Raw genomic sequence first — 16,830 nt, 5'->3', positions numbered from 1 at the left:
GTGATCCGGTGGTAGATTCTGCGAAGCACTGCTCTTGCTAGGGTTATTGTTAGCAAATTCTCTCAGATTGAGCCCGTGAGCTCACCACCCGTCCGGGCGTAGTTGGAATAGCCTTTTAGGGTACCAGTGAAAAGGTAGGGGGAAAAACTAGTTTTCGTAGTCACGGACGGGTTGTGGTATGTTGCTACGTCGACATTCAATTAGGTTAACCGTAAAATTAGCTGCAATTAAAAAATGACTGGTGGTAGGACCTCTTGTGAGTCCGTGCGTGTAGGTATCACCACCCTGCCTATCTCTGCCGTGAAGCAGTAATACGTTTCGGTTTGAAGGGTGGGGCAACCGCTGTAACTATACTGAGACCTTAGAACTTCTATCTCAAGGTGCAAGCATTTACGTCGTAGATGTCTATGGCAAAGAAAAAGAAAAACAGTATACTGTTCACGTCGAGATAGTGGTAGATCTTGCAGTCAACACTGGCATTAGTCCAAGACGCTTGACATCCCATCCTAAATACGGCCTTGTCAAGAAAACCGTATCAGTTGCGGCCGCGGTAATAACTTTTTTAAATCGTGCCCACAGTTGATCACAAGCCAGACGCTCAGTTCTGTAACGAGACCCACCAGTTCATGTGTCGGGACAGCAAGAAGTGCATCCCGAACCATTGGATCTGTAATAACGACATCGATTGCGACGACGGAAGTGATGAGCTAAATTGCACTTTGGTTCCTGTCGCTACTGTGAGTAGTTTTTACTATATCCATGACTAGCTGACCCGGCAGACTTCGTAGTGCCTCAATCGATAAATAAAAGACCTAAATTTTTGTATAAAATAAACTTAAAACAAACAAAAGGAATCCGTCCGACGGGGGACACATCAAAGGAAAAACATAATTGTTATTTTTATTTAATTTGAGCATTTTCATATTTATTTACCATTGAAACCTTCTCTGGACTTCCACAAATAATTCAAGATCAAAATTAGCCAAATCGGTCCAACCGTTCTCCAGTTTTAGTGAGACTAACGAACAGCAATTCATGTATATAGATTATATTTGTTGGATGTTGCAGTTTTTAGAAGCCCTATACGGGCACATCTGGCGACAGCTAGGTGGTCATATCTCCCCAAAATGTGGTGTTAATGCTATCGCCTAAAAACACCCGTCAGAAATCTCAATTGATTTGGCATAATAGTTGAAGTTTCCTTCAATCCTTGCGGCAAAAAATGTCAAGAAATATGTCAACCCTTGTCTGTAGAAGGACACAGTGTATTTTATGATTTGATATGATAGTTATATACATGGAACTGAGTGAGTTAAATATGACCAAAACTCATATAGAACTAGTTAACTTTGAGTCCTATTGTGGGAGTTTTAAAGATCAATTCAGGAATATCCTGCAGGGTAAATGCAAAGGTTTCCTGTGCGGCGATGGAAAATGTATCTCCAGTCTTTGGTTATGTGATGGAAGCTACGACTGCAAGGATAAGAGCGACGAGAATTCACCGGAGAACTGCCGTGAGTATACCGGTGTTAGCTGGTGATTGACTCAGTGGAGCCACCGGTCCTAACTGTTGCGACGAGGGCGTGGGTTCGATTCTCACATCGGGCAAACGTTCGTGTGATGAACAAATTTGGTTGCTCTTTCTGTGGGTGTTTATTATTTATAATATATGCATATATACTTTATTGCTGGTGGTAGGACCTCTTGTGAGTCCGCGCGGCTAGGCACAACCGCCCTGCCTATTTCTGCCAGGAAGCAGTAATGCGTTTCGGCTTGAAGGGTGGGGCAGCCATTGTAACTATACTGAGACCTTAGAACTTACGTCTCAAGATGGGTGGCGCATTTACTTTGTAAATGTCTATGGGCTTCAGTAACCACTTAACACCAGGTGGGCTGTGAGCTCCTCCACTCATCGAAGCAATAAAAAAAAATTACACTCATATATAATAAGTACATGTGTCAGTATCTATAACACGGGGAATCCTAATTTGGGTCCGGATGACCGTGCGTGATTTTTTTCGAGATATATATTTAAAAGAAAGACCTCAAACTGGACAACACTGTCTTCTTATTCTTGTCCTTGGGGAAATAGCAATGGGTTTTACAGAAGGCACCATCGATTTGCCTCCTCGATTGACCTATAAGATTAGAAGATCCTAATCTCTGGTACTTGAACAAATATTATATGCTCTTCTTCACATAAAGCCAAATCTGGCAAATGAATGAAACGTAATATACATACGCTTATGAAGAACTAGATGTACCCGTCCGCTTCGCTGGGCCTTTAAAATTAACATTATTATTTCACATCCCCACAAAGATTCTCTTTTTATTTATTTATTGCTTAGATGGGTGGACGAGCTCACAGCCCACCTGGTGTTAAGTGGTTACTGGAGCCCATAGACACCTACCACGTAAATGCGCCACCCACCTTGAGATATAAGTTCTAAGGTCTCAGTATAGTTACAACGGCTGCCTCACCCTTGGAACCGAAACGCATTACTGCTTCACGGCGGAAATAGGTCTCTCATCAGTCAGGTCAGGTAATCTGATCAATAAAGCCCCTGCAACTGGTGTAGGGAGTCCAACACTCATATAAATATTAGCATATCCATTAAGTACATGTATTTTCTATATTGATACCAAGTTTCAAGTCAATCGGATGCACGGTTTAGTAGTTATAACGGAACATCCGTAGATTTATATATTAGTATAGATTAGCTATGACAGATTGTTAGTGTATCGCCACACACCTGAGTTTTGGTCTTTTCTAAGTGTCATTTCATTTTGCCATCATTTGCCCGATGGAGTGGCCAATGGAAAAAATAATTCACTATCTGTAGTCACAAGTTCATATTTATTCCTGGATCGTAGGTCACAGCCTCCTGTCCCACTCGATGCTAAGCGGATCGGATTGCCCGGAGTGGCTAGGAGGGAGGCGCCAATACAAATGCACGGACTCCTCGTTTTGCCTCCCGAGTGAAATGATGTGTGATGGGATGCAGGACTGCAAGGACGGCAGTGACGAGAGACCCTTCTGCGCCAACTGTACGTGTAGACACGTAGATTAGCCTATTAAGATAATCAGATTCTTCAAGGCTTAGTTTCAGTAATATGATTTTTATTTTTATTGCTTAGTTTGGTGGACGAGTTCACAGCCCTGGTGTTAAGTAGTTACCGGAGCCCATAGACATCTACGACGTAAACGCCGTCACCCACCTTGAAACTTGACATTACAACGGCTGCCCCATCTCAAACCGAAACGCATTGCTGCTTCACGGTACAAATAGGCAGGGTGGTGGTACCTACCCGTGCGCACTCACAAGAGGTCCTACCGCCGATAATTACGCAAATTTTAATTTTTCCGATGTTATATTCCTTCACCGTGGAAGTCAATCGTGAACATTTGTTGTATTTCATTAGAAAAATTGGTACCCGCCTGCGGGATTCGAACACCGGTGTATCGCTACATACGAATGCACCGGACGTCTTATCCTTTAGGCCACGACGACTTCGACGACGACCAAAATATCGCTTGTGCCTTATAGCCTTTCCACCCTTGGACTTCTTAAAGTGTTGTATCAAATAAACCTCAGGGCACACGATGTGCGCGAACCACACGTGCCTCGGTGACAAGGCCTCGTGTGTGCCGGACCGCGCCGGGCCCACGTGCGAGTGTCTCAACCACCTCAACCTGCGTCGGTACAATACCTCGACCGGGGCCTGCGACGACATCGACGAGTGCGCGCTGGCCCGCCCTCAGTGCTCCCACTACTGCGTCAACGCGGACGGCCATTTCACTTGTGAATGCGCCGACGGCTACTTCAAGGACGAACTTAAGTACTTGTGCTACGCTACCGGTGAGTGAACTTTTGGTTTTGACGCGCGGTGTGTATTAGATATGTGTCGTTCGCGAACGAACGAGTCAAACGACCCGGGTCTCAAATTCCGCGCGAACGATAGGGTCACTTCAAAAAATATGAGTCGTTCACTAAATCGACTCTTTTAACACAAAACCTACGAATCAGTATAAAAGAACCATACGAGTACGACGGTCATTCGGGTCTTTTCGGGTTGCCGCGTCTCGCCCCGCGCCCGTCTCGCTTAGTCGTTCGTTCGACTGAACGGGTCGTACGAACCGGATCATTTTGTCAACAGGTCAGTACTGATCTGAATCTCTAAAATTGAACGAACGACACATATCTAGTGTGTATCCTGTGGTAGGACGAGAAAAGTGTGACGATGAGATAATATGATTGTTGATTGCAGTGATTGTTTTTAAACTATAATCATCAATCACGAATTTTACAAAAGATATTTTCGCTAAGTATATTTTGATGTATAACAAAAGTACAATAACATTTTTTTAATAATAGTGCCCGTAATACCAACTTGAGTCGGATCTATATTCTTAATTTTTTTATTTAATAGCTAATAAATACATAAAAGATATGGCCAAAGGAACTTCATTCCAATCGGGCGTCCTTAAGACGGCTCTTTCTTAATTCTTTTTCATTTTTGTTATTGTACCAGACCTATAAACGAACCGACAGATCAGGCACTGTTGTATATAGTCCATAGACTTAACAACCCGAACGCTTGTGCATCGAGACAAGAAGTCCAAGTTTGTTGTACAAAGATTATACTACTATACATGTCACATTGAAGCTAGTATGTATAACCCTTTGAGTATGTAGGATAAAAGCAAGGACCACCAGCTCAGTGTATTAAAAAGTTTCCGCTGAAAATGAGCCAATTACGGTGACGCCACAGTAGCAAGTCGAATGATTTAAAAAACCGCGCCATAACTTACCACATCAATTCAACACACTTCACTCAGTTTAAAATTGCTATATTCATATAATTTCCATTTCCTACACTAGCGCTATTTCGGTGTGTCTTCCAACAATAAATTGTTGTTAACAGGCGGATACTTTTTCAACTTGTTCCCTTACCTCTACCCTCCATACTCTTGAGGTTACTAGCCGGCAAGGTTAGGTTACGTAGGCAAAAAAAAACTACCTTACAAACCGATTTGAGCGACTGTTTCGCGACCGGAAAGGATCCTTTTTTACGCGCGAAACGTCATGTTTTCTGACAGAAGTGACAGCTACCCGATTTCCGGTTTTCTTTTTATCAGCCACTAGCTGACCCGGCAGACTTCGTAGTGCCTCAATCGATGTATAAAATACCGAAACTTTTGTATAAAATAAACTTAAAACAAACAAAAGAAATCGTCCCATGGGGGACACATCAAAGGAAAAACAAAATTGTTATTTTAATTTAATTCCGAGCATTTTCATCTTCATATACCTTTTAAACCTTCTCTGGACTTCCACAAATAATTCAAGACCAAAATTAGCCAAATCGGTTCAGCCGTTCTCGAGTTTTAGCGAGACTAACGAACAGCAATTTATTTTTATATATAAAGATTTTCCGTTACCCAGGTCCCGAACCCCTGTTGTTCTACAGTACACGAAACGAAATTAAATATCTGAAAGTGAAGTCGAAGGAAGTGGTCACACTGGCGACTGGAATAAAAAAGGTAAATCCCCTTAACCTAGTACCCGTAATTCGTTGTATTATTAAGTATTACATATTATGTCATTGTGCAATAGTGTTGTCATTATTTACAGTACGTTGTTTTAAATCACATTAGTCTTACAAAAATTTGAAACGGTAGCTATAGACACAATATTTAGATATAGATATTTAGATAATATAGATTAGAAGATTATTTTGTATGCCTGAATCGCGTTACAACATTATCAAGCTCATCTTTCTAACTAAAAGTCTTAAATAACAACGTTTCTATCGAGTTTATTATATAAGAAAACCATATTTATATTTCGCGTGCGTGCATGTATGGTAGCTTTGCCGCATGCTGAAAAATTTGACCAACCCTACGTAGGGAAAGAGCAATGTATAACGTGCTAATAAATGGACAGAAAATTAAAAAACAAGACGACCCCCTAACTATTTTCTGAAGGGGTCGCGTCAGGGTTTTCGCACTACTAGTCTAGTAATAAATAATATATCATATGCTAAATGAATGCACCAAGCTGAACAAAATAATATACTGTACAAAATTAAATGAGGCCGTCAGCGCAAAAGTGGCCTAGCACACAATTTTTCATAATCATGCTTATAATTGTGTATATTGCAATTTATTTAAAATATAATAAATTTTGATGCAAAACCGGTCTATCCATAGTTTCGCCCATAGATAACAGATGACTTTGTAAACATAATTTTTGTGCGTATTGTTTTTTTGCCTACTCAAATTCATGAAAACATAAACCTCATTGCTCCATAATAACTATGGTAAGCTTAGGCCACTTTTGCGCTGACGGCCTCAAATATCTACGTAAATAGGAATAGTATATTATAATAGGAACTGATATCTTTCAACCTAGACTCAGGGTATTTGTCAGATGTGTGAAGGATATCCTATTTAACAATGACTAGTTATCTATTCATTGTTTGTGTTGGTTGTATTGTTGTTTACTTATGTGGATACAGTTTTTTTTTTGTTTTTTTTTTTTTGAACTCTTAATTTTATTTTTATTTGTAATTTTTAATTCTTATTTCTAATTTTGTTTTCAATAGCCAAAGCTATGTACATTAATACGGGTTTGCTGAGTGAATATACCATTTAGATTGCTATCCAAATTAGATCTATGTACTACTTGTACGATTTAGCTAATATGTACTGTAATGATTGTAATTTGTTTGGTGAATCAATAAATTAATGAAAAAAAAACTGGTCACTTCAAAACCAACATTCATAAATAAACATAATTGTTTTTCGTTGACTCCTCAAATTATGAAGACAATACTAAATTATGAATACTATATGAATAAATGACTAAATTATGAATCTATACTAATATTATAAAGCTGAAGAGTTTGTTTGTATGAACGCGCTTATCTTGGGAAGTACTGGTCCGATTTGAAAAAAAACGTTCAGTGTTAGATAACCCATTTATCGAGGAAAGCTCAATAGGCTATATTATAACATCACGATGAGACCAATACAAGTGGAATACCAATAAAGAATGTTTCAAAATAGGGGCTTAAATAGCTCCTTAACATTCTATAATACAAAAATATTTTCACTTTCTACGTAAATGAAGTGGGGGGTAAAATTTAGGGTTATGCTAAAGTAACTATTTCACGCGGACTGAGTCGCGGGCAATAGCTAGTACTGTATATAACTGATGTCTTTGGTTCTCATAGTACAGAGAGTCCCAGTGTCGGGTCGGATGACCGGTGTGTGAATGGTTCCCTAACCTTCCAGGCTCACGGGGTCACATCGAACGGAATATACGTTTACTGGGTGGAAACAGCTGAAGGTCATCAAGCCATCGTCAAAGCTCACATAGACGACGTAGAAAACACTCGACAGGTTTGTCTTATGTCTTTTTAGTGTAAATTCTGTGTTCTTAAGACTCGCTTTAACCCACAGACACAGCCCACTGAGTTTCTCGCCGGATCTTCTCAGTGGGTCGCGTTTCCGATCCGGTGGTAGATCTGCGAAGCACTGCTCTTGCTAGGGCCAGATTTAGCAACACCTACATGTTAGGGCGAAGCAGAAATAGCCTCTCAAGGCTATCAGCATAGGTAAAGACTCGCTTAGATGGGCAGCGTTAGGAAATCTACGTAGAATCTTCTCATATACTCGCTCAAGACGGAAGTCTTTGACCATTGTGTGTTGCCTGACATATCCAGTGAGACGTGACCGCACATAATGGGTTTTATCAAAAGGCTCGAGGTCACCCAAAGAGCAATAGTGATGGACATGGTTGAAGTTTTGAGAGCAAATCGGGAATGAGGAAATTCGCAGGAAAACCATGGTGACCGACATAGCCCAAAGGATTGGGACGTGAAGTCGCCCACCCATCTTAGCAATTAAAAATAAAAAAAACCTTGACGTAATTCGTGGACTAACACACTAAGTACGTATTTCATTAGAAAAATGGGTGCTTGTTCGCGAAATTTGAGCAACGACACACGTAATAAGTACACCAGCCGTCTAAGCCTCTAAATAACTAACCCATAGACACAGCCCACTGAGTTTCTCGCCGGATCTTCTCAGTGGGTCGCGATTCCGATCCAGTGGTAGATTCAGCGAAGCACTGCTCTTGCTAGGGTCAGTGCTAGCAACTCTCCCAGGTTGAGTCCGTGAGCTTAGGTGGAATAACTCCTTAGGCTATCAGAGAATCTCCTTTGCCGTATCACTCTTGTCAGAGCGGTCGTGACCGTCATTCAGTATCATTGCTGTGGGCAGATGTTATGTGCCTCACGAGCAATCGCCAATTCCCCCGGTATGTACCAGCGAATTCTTCTTCACTACTGAGGAACGTGACCACATGTGATGTTCATCCAGTGTTCGATCATGGTTGGCATAGACCGCATGGCACAGAGTACCACCAAGTGCTTCTCTTTTTTTTTTTTTAAGAGATTTTATGACCTGGTAACTAAGACCTTTAAGTCATGTCTTATTTTACTTTATATTCTTAATTTTATGAAAAATGATAATATGGAGTGAAATGAAATGAAGATGATTAATTTGAAACATTAATCAACTGGGATGAAATTTAATGAAATGAGATGATATGGGATGAGATATAATCGCAGTAAAATGGTGGTCATTTACTGAGATTTTTACAGTGGACTTTTTGGAGGAACCCGAGAAGTTACGTCCAGCAGCTTTGTTTCATTTTCCCACATTTGTGCACTTTCACAGATATTAAACAGTTAATAAACCACCATTATTACACATTTAAACCTGAAGAAACACTAAATAGACAAAATAAAACAAATCACACAACTTCACTCCTCGCGTTCCCGCCAAAAAGTCCAGTGCTTCTCTTACTAGATCTGACCAGCGAATAGGTAGGGGGACAAAAGAAACGGTTTTTAAAAAAAAAAAAAAAACGTGTATTGAGATAATTAAGTCGTCGTGGCCTAAAGGATAAGACGTCTGGTGCATTCGTATCTAGCGATGCACCGGTGTTCGAATCCCGCAGGCGGGTACCAATTTTTCTAATGAAATACGTACTTAACAAATGTTCACGATTGACTAACACGGTGAAGGAATAACATCGTGTAATAAAAATCAAACCCGCAAAATTATAATAATAAAATAAATATATTGACAAATTGGCGTTTCCCGAGCGCTATGACATGTACTTCTTTAAAAGAGGCTTGTGGAGAGTATTAGCCGGTAGGCAGTGGCTTGGCTCTGCCCCTGGCATTGCTGAAGTCCATGGGCGTCGGTAACCACTCACCATCAGGTGAACCGTATGCTCGTCTACCTACAAGAGCAATTAAAAAAAAATTAGCTTACGTGTATTTTGTTCTCTTATCTCTGTACAGGTAATAGTCGGTCTAGGTCTAGAGGATCCAGGCGATATAGCCATTGATTTCATGGCCCGCCACATTTACTTCGGCGATGCTGAAAGGGGCCTGATCTTCGTATGCTACGATAGCGGCTTCAAATGTTTTACTTTGAAAGCTGACACCAAACATCCCAAGTTCATCACTCTGGACCCGGTGCACGGGTGAGTGTGAATTTTATCACTTTGTAATAATTAATTCTCATAAATCGAATTATAAGGTCGAAGCTCAATCGAACGGTATTTTTTTTTGTTAAACATGAATGTTACAATATATTTTCATGTCAAGTAAAAAACGAATTAAAACATATGACGTCATATGTGGCTAATCGTTTGGCTCTTATAAATACGCCTAATAAAGTTACGTTCAGTCTAGTTTTGTACGGTTTGCAAAACAAAAATTGATTTGTTTCGTTATTTATAACAAAAAACCAGTAATGTCAGTGAACAAAAAAAACCCTAATCGTCTCATGGTCTCGTGATGATGCAGGAAGATGTACTGGGCCGATTGGCACAGCCGGCCGGTGATAATGAGGGCCAAGATGGACGGGTCGAGCTCTGAGGTGCTGGTAGAGTCGATGACGTCATTCGCCAGTGGCCTGGCGCTGGACGTGCCCAACGACAGACTCTACTTTGTTGATAAGACCATCAAAGTTGTTCTGCTAAGCACTAAGGTCGTTTACGTGAGTATTCACGATAAATTGAGTTGTTTAATATTTAAATGATGTTCGTTGAAATAAACTAACATAGACTAGGACTTCTTGTAAGTCCGCACAGGTAGGTACCCTATTTCTGCCGTGAAGCAGCAATGCGTTTCAGTTTGAAGGGTGGGACAGCCGTTGTAACTATACTGAGACCTTAGACCTTATCTCAAGGTGGGTGGTGGCATTTACGTTTTAGATGTCTACGGGCTCCAGTAACCACTTAATACCAAATGGGCTGTGAGGTTACCCACCCATATTAGCAATAAAAAAAAAAGTTAAAACTCAAACTTGTATAGGCTTCGTGCATTATCGTCTCATCATTAACTACTGGAATTACGGTTATCTCATTATTCAGATCACAATGTTTTTATAGCTATTCCGTATAATAATATACATGTAATCAGATAGAATATTCACGATAATGTGAAATCTCATCACAATACACCAGGAACTAGGGGAAGCTAGGGTAAGCTAATGGCAGTTGGATCATAAATTCATCCATACTATACGATATGACAATACCTCTTAATAAATTTCCATAACATGTTGCTGGCGACTCATTTTATGTTGAATTATTCGAAGATCTATTTGTCAATGATATTTTGTCTTTAGTCATTATTCAAAGAGGCCCACCACCATCCTTACGCGATATCGGTGTTCGAGAACACGGTGTACTGGAGCGATTGGATATCAGACTCCATCCAGACTACAGATAAGATTCACAGCTCTTCGCAGAGACAGGTGCTCCTCAAGATGGACACTTCGGTATTTGGTATGTAGACCGTAGAAAGGACTTGCCTTTTTAATAGACATTTGCAGCTTGGACGAAGCTTTTCATCTTGGGGCGAGAAGATGACTGTGATGAGGGACCTTAACACGCTTCGCCACTCCTGAATGGAATTAGCAGGAAATTACGACAGATGAATTTAAGGAAGCAAACAGGAGTGAAATATCGATACTTTAAAAAGACGTAGGGTCCTTGGTGCTACAAGGGCGGGATGATAAGTAATTAGCCTAACAATAAAACACTTAACTTTTCGTGATAAAATTAATTTTATTTTTCGACATAGTCTCCGTGAACCTCTACGCACTTATTCCCTCTTCGTTCTAAAGCAGTAATGCCTTCCATAAAATGATTCCTTTCGAGGCCTGGAAAATACTCCTCTACAGCGCCTATGACTTCATCCATTTGTGGCAAATTTGTGTCCGCCCAAAAAAGTTTTGAGCTTAGGGAATAAGTGGAAGTCTGATGGCGCTATATCAGGCGAATAAGGTGGGTGGAACAGCAAATCATACTTCAATTCGTTGATTTTTGCCATAGCTTTAACACATGTGTGAACCCTGGCGTTGTCTTGGGGGAAGATGATTTTTTTTTCGCCAAATCTGGTCGGTTTTGCTGAATACACTGATGAAAATTATCTAGAAGATTAGCGTAGTATTTTCCATTAATCGTTTGACCATTAGGAAGATAATCTATCATCAAGATCCCATCTGCATCCCAAAAGACGGAAGCCATCACTTTTCCAGCCGACTTTACAGCCATGGCTTTTTTGGAGCCGGCCATCGCGATTGCGTACACTGTTTTGATTGAATTTTTGATTCTGGCGTGTAATAATGAACCCATGTTTTATCTGCTGTTACAAATCGACGTAAAAAATCGGCATTATTACTCTGAAACAGTCCAGACATTCTTTTGACTTTTGCACCCGAATCTTCTTTTGATCGTGCGTAAGCAATCGCGGCACCCAACGGGCCGATGACTTTTTCATATTTAATTCCTCACTTAGGATATGATGTACCCGGTCTTTTGTGATACCTGTAGTATCAGCTGTTTCAGATAACTTCAATCGTCGATCTGTTAAAACCATATCATGTACTTTCACAACCATTTCCGGAGTCGTGACGCTTTTTGGACGTCCGGGGCGGGCTTCATCTTGGACACATGTACGACCGCGCTTAAACTCAGCCACCCAGTTTTTTACTGTGTCATAAGAAAGAGCACATTCACCCTAAGCATTATTTAACTCGTCATAGATATCTTTTCCCTTCATGCCCTTCATATGAAGAAACTTTATCACCGCTCTTTGTTCAATTTTATCCATTTTGAAAACACTTGACGAAATATATTTTCAAATGACAAAAAATCAATAAAATTTTCACGCCACCAAATTCAAATTTAGAACACAGGTAGCCAGAGATACGAATTAAGAAATGACATATATTTTTTTTTAATTTTAAATTTTTAAATAGTAGAGTCTAGTTACTTATCATCCCGCCCTCGTACATAAGTACTTAATGGCTTTGATGCCAAAGGTATTATTGGTGATGGAGCTGAATGCTGGTCATCACTTGAGTCTTTTGTTTTCTTGCAAACATAAGAACAAGAAACCTACCACTAGTACTCTTAAATCCCGTTTGAACATGTCACAGAACTAAGGAGATTGAGTCCAAAATAACTGTTGGGTCAATTTCGACAGTTTGCTGTACGAGTGATCTAATTAATAAATAAGTTTATAGCAGCGGATAATAATAATTATAATGGATGGGATGAATTATGTTCAATTGATCCTTTAATTTAGAGATTCTGGGTTTTTTACCGGTAGTAGGACGACGGTACCACCACCATGCCTGTGTTTCTGCCATGAAGTTGTAATGGGTTTCGGTTTGAGGAGTGGGGCAGCAATTTTACTGTAAAATGTCATGTCTCAAAGTGGGTGGCGGTATTTACGCTGTACCACCTGTCTATGGGCTCTAATAACCACTTGACATGAGATGAGCAGTGAGCTCGTCTACTCGTCTGAGCAATAAAAATAATCAAGTAAAAAGGGTGTCCAGGGAAAATTACGTTATTCTTGCTAATTCTCACTTACCGGGGTATTTAAGGCTTGCATGCGCTTGGTTGACAGGTCTCCATATGTACCACCCAGCGTTGATGAAGAAGATTCCTCATCCGTGCGACGAGCACCCGTGCTCCCATTTCTGTCTGGTCACATCAATCGACACCTACTCGTGTGCTTGTCCAGACGAAATGGAAAACAAGAACGGCAGATGCATCCGTGAGTTTTCGAGGCTCTTACTGTCTTTGGTCAGCTTTGTGATACGAATGTCATGTGTCTCCTAACACAGAAGAAAACTCTAGCTCTGGGGCGAATTCGTCGTGGCCTAATGGATAAGACGGCCGGTGCATTCATATAGAGTGATGCAACTGTGCCTGCGTTCGAATCCCACAGTCATGTACCGATTTTATTCTAAGGTAACACTTGACTAATGTTCACGACTGACTAATATAAGAAGCAATAAATTCGTATAATAAAAATCGATACGATCAAATTATAATTTGCGTAATTACCTACAGGTAATAAGTTGTTTTTTGGGCCTGCTACCACCCTGCCCATTTCTGTAGCTATGTGTTTCGGTTGAAGCGGCAGACACATTGCTCGTAGAAAGGATGGCCGTTGGGGCCAGAAAGTTCTTGAGTGGCGACCGCGTACCGGAAGACGTAGCGTGGGTAGGCCTGCCACAAGATGGACCGACGATCTATCGAGGTTCGCGAGGATACGCTGGATGCAGGCAGCGCAGGACCGGTCTTTGTGGCCAGGCTTGGGGGAGGCCTATGTCCAGCAGTGGACGTCTGTGGGCTGATAAGTGTTTCGGTACAGCCGTTCTACTATAAACATGAAACTTGGACCTTAGGATTAAAAGGTAACAAAAAAAAATTTGTTGTCTGTAAAGTCGATTTATGGTCGATAGATTTACGTGATAACGTCAGTAGCAGAACTATTCGAACGGCTAGCTCTGATGTCATGCGAGAAGAGATATAAACGTGTCACAAGCCAACGCAACGATCGTGCCTCTCTATCGCTTGTTCCGTGCTCTCGCTTGCACGCTTAGGCTCAGACGGAACGTGACACGTTTTCGTGCGTGCAGACGTTTATCGATTTCTGATTCAAACGACCTCTGGCCTGAAGATCAATTGTTTTTTATTTACGTTTGGCTGCTCTGGTTCCAGCCAAAGATGACTATCGCCCTCTGCATCTGATAGTCGGCAGCGGTAGACTGTTCACCAAGTTCCGGTTGGACGCCATGGGCAATCCGCACAGTCACGTCACCAACTTCTCCTTGGGACGCGTGCAAGCTATGACCTATGACTCTGTTCGAGGTACGTGGACTCATCAAGGGACTTGTTCATCAGTGACCATGACTATTAGGCCTTACTAATGAGTTTTTAAGGAGTTGAAAGAAAAACGGGCAGATGAAATGCAGAAGAGCATACGATAGATAATACACCTGACGGTGAGTGGTTACCGTCGCTCATGGCAGATGCAAAACCAAGCCCTTGCCTTACAGTTAAGTACTGTCCACAAGCCTCGTTTGAAGGTGGACATGTCATAGCGCTCTGGAAACATTGTGGAGGGGAATTAATTCCTAACCCGGATATAAGATAAAGAGACATCAGTGTCATCGAGTCCTCCCAAGACACGGTTTTCACGTAAACTGGTGGTAGGACCTCCTGTGAGTCCGCTCGGATAGGTACCACTACCCTGCCTATTTCTGCCGTGAAGCAGTAATGCGTTTCGGTTTGAAGGGTTGGGCAGCCGTTGTAACTATACTGAAACCTTAGAACTCATATCTCAAGGTGGGTGGCGCATTTACTTTTTAGATGTCTATGGGCTCCAGTAACCACTTAACACCAGGTGGGCTGTGAGCTCGTCCACCCATCTAAGCAATAAAAAAAAATGCGTCGTATTTCGACTGGGGTCGACTCACAGAAGCGTCCTCGTTTTTGGTCAACAGATAGGCTGTATGTGTACGACGGTCGAGAGCACTCGATCAGCTATACGAACATGAGCGATTTCACTCACGGCAAAGTGTTCGCCCTGATCAAGTTCGGACCCGAGAACGTTGTCGATATGGACTACGGTAAGACGTTGAGCGGTAATCGCAACTTGGAATTGTTGATGGAGGCTTTATGGTGGGAAAAGCGTGGCGTACTTGGCAATTGCTAATGGGGGCTTTGTCGGGGGAAACGCGTGATGTACTTCGCGACTGTTGTCATGTGGAATCTTTGCCATTAAAGCCTTGACAACTGTTCTCCATAGTTTGTGAGCTGAGGCTTAGCGTAAGCCCTCGTTAATTGGAGTTTTGGTAATGATTTTCACTTGATCAGTCCAGCGCATGGGGCTTCGTCCACGAGATCTTTTACCATTGACCCTACCCTGAACAACGAGTTTCTGAATATACATACTGAGATGCTGCACACATACATTATCTATACTAATATTATAAAGCTGTAGAGTTTGTTTGTTTGAACGCGCTAATCTCAGGAACTACTGGTCCGATTTGATTATTTCAGTGTTAGATAGCCCATTTATCGAGGAAGGCTATTTATTATTACGCTAAGACCAATACAAGCGGAGCACCAATAAATAATGTTTCAAAATTGGGTTTTTTTCCCTTTTGAGAGCTTCCGCTGCGTGCGCTGCAGAAACGATTACAGTTTCGCTAAAATAATGTATGACAGAATTGTTCCCCTAAGATGTAAAAAAAGTCCGTGACAGCATATGTCTATATGTTAAGGTTGGCTCACTATAACGTTTTTTATGCTGACCAAATTTGTTCCAAAATAAAGCATTATTTGTGAACTATTACACGCGGACGAAGGCGCGGGCAAAAGCTAGTTGTTTATTAGAGCTATTGTATTCGTGAAACAGATTACGTCTCGGACTCTCTGTACATGCTGGACTCTGGCAGCGGCTACATTGAGGTGTTGTCCTTGCGCACGCTACATCGCGCCGTCGTCTACCGCTTCACCGACCGGGAGACTCCCGTCAGCTTCTGCGTGCTGCCGCATTACGGGTCAGTGGAAGCACTCACACACTCATATGGCCTAAGTTCTGGAAGGCGATGGACCTACCTGAGCTATGCTATGCTGTGCTATATCATCAGAGATTGTTGCAACAAATGAGACTTCGTCTTTTTTTTATTGCTTATATGGGTAGACGAGCTCACAGTTCACCTGGTGTTAAGTGGTTACTGGAGCCCATAGACATCTACAAAGTAAATGCGCCACCCACCTTGAGATATAAGTTCTAAGGTCTCAGTATAGTTACAACGGCTGCCCCACCCTTCAAACCGAAACGTATTACTGCTTCACGGCAGAAATGGCGAGGGTGGTAGTACCTGAGTGCTCTGAGGAATTATTCGAGATGATACCGGCATCTCGTTTTTACCATCGCACCGCCCGCCACCGGAGTAGAGTTCATCCATACTACCTGGAGCCACTGCGGTCATCCACAGTGCGTTTCCAGATATCTTTTTTGCCACGTACCATCCGGCTATGGGATGAGCTCCCCTCCACGGTGTTTCCCGAGCGCTATAACATGTCCTTCTTCAAACGAGGCTTGTGGAGAGTATTAAGCGGTAGGCAGCGGCTTGGCTCTGCCCCTGGCATTGCTGAAGTCCATGGGCGACAGTAACCACTCACCATCAGGTGGGCCGTATGCTCATCTGCCTACAAGGGCAAAAAAAAAACCTATCCGCGCGGACTCCCAAGAGGTCCTAGCACCAGACGCACTCACACATTTACAGGGAACCGCAATATGGTCGACGTTCTGGAAGGCGACGGACCTATATGAGCTATGCTAAGCTATGCTATATCATCAATAAATAAGAGTTTGTATTCTTAAGTTTTAGACATCAACGTAAATGCCACTTGCCAATGCTGA

At 41.8% G+C, this 16,830-nt stretch overlaps 1 protein-coding gene across 32 annotated transcripts in view; it reads left to right on the top strand.

The window, feature by feature from the left end:
• Nucleotides 1–16,830, top strand: part of Vgr (vitellogenin receptor) — a 54,670-nt gene that overhangs the window by 4,585 nt on the left and 33,255 nt on the right. For all 32 annotated transcript variants that reach the window (XM_038017857.2, XM_062674195.1, XM_062674194.1 and 29 more), the window contains 13 exon segments: nucleotides 580–737; nucleotides 1,400–1,514; nucleotides 2,875–3,048; nucleotides 3,597–3,860; nucleotides 5,448–5,545; nucleotides 7,301–7,408; nucleotides 9,382–9,566; nucleotides 9,892–10,084; nucleotides 10,718–10,877; nucleotides 13,012–13,161; nucleotides 14,115–14,264; nucleotides 14,900–15,025; nucleotides 15,817–15,961. In XM_038017857.2, coding sequence (XP_037873785.1) covers nucleotides 580–737; nucleotides 1,400–1,514; nucleotides 2,875–3,048; nucleotides 3,597–3,860; nucleotides 5,448–5,545; nucleotides 7,301–7,408; nucleotides 9,382–9,566; nucleotides 9,892–10,084; nucleotides 10,718–10,877; nucleotides 13,012–13,161; nucleotides 14,115–14,264; nucleotides 14,900–15,025; nucleotides 15,817–15,961 — 2,026 coding nt within the window.

Source organism: Bombyx mori, chromosome 20 (genome assembly GCF_030269925.1).
Source record: "Bombyx mori chromosome 20, ASM3026992v2".
In the NCBI taxonomy this organism is placed as follows: Eukaryota; Metazoa; Arthropoda; class Insecta; order Lepidoptera; family Bombycidae; genus Bombyx; species Bombyx mori.
This window is presented reverse-complemented; position numbering and strand designations above follow the sequence as displayed.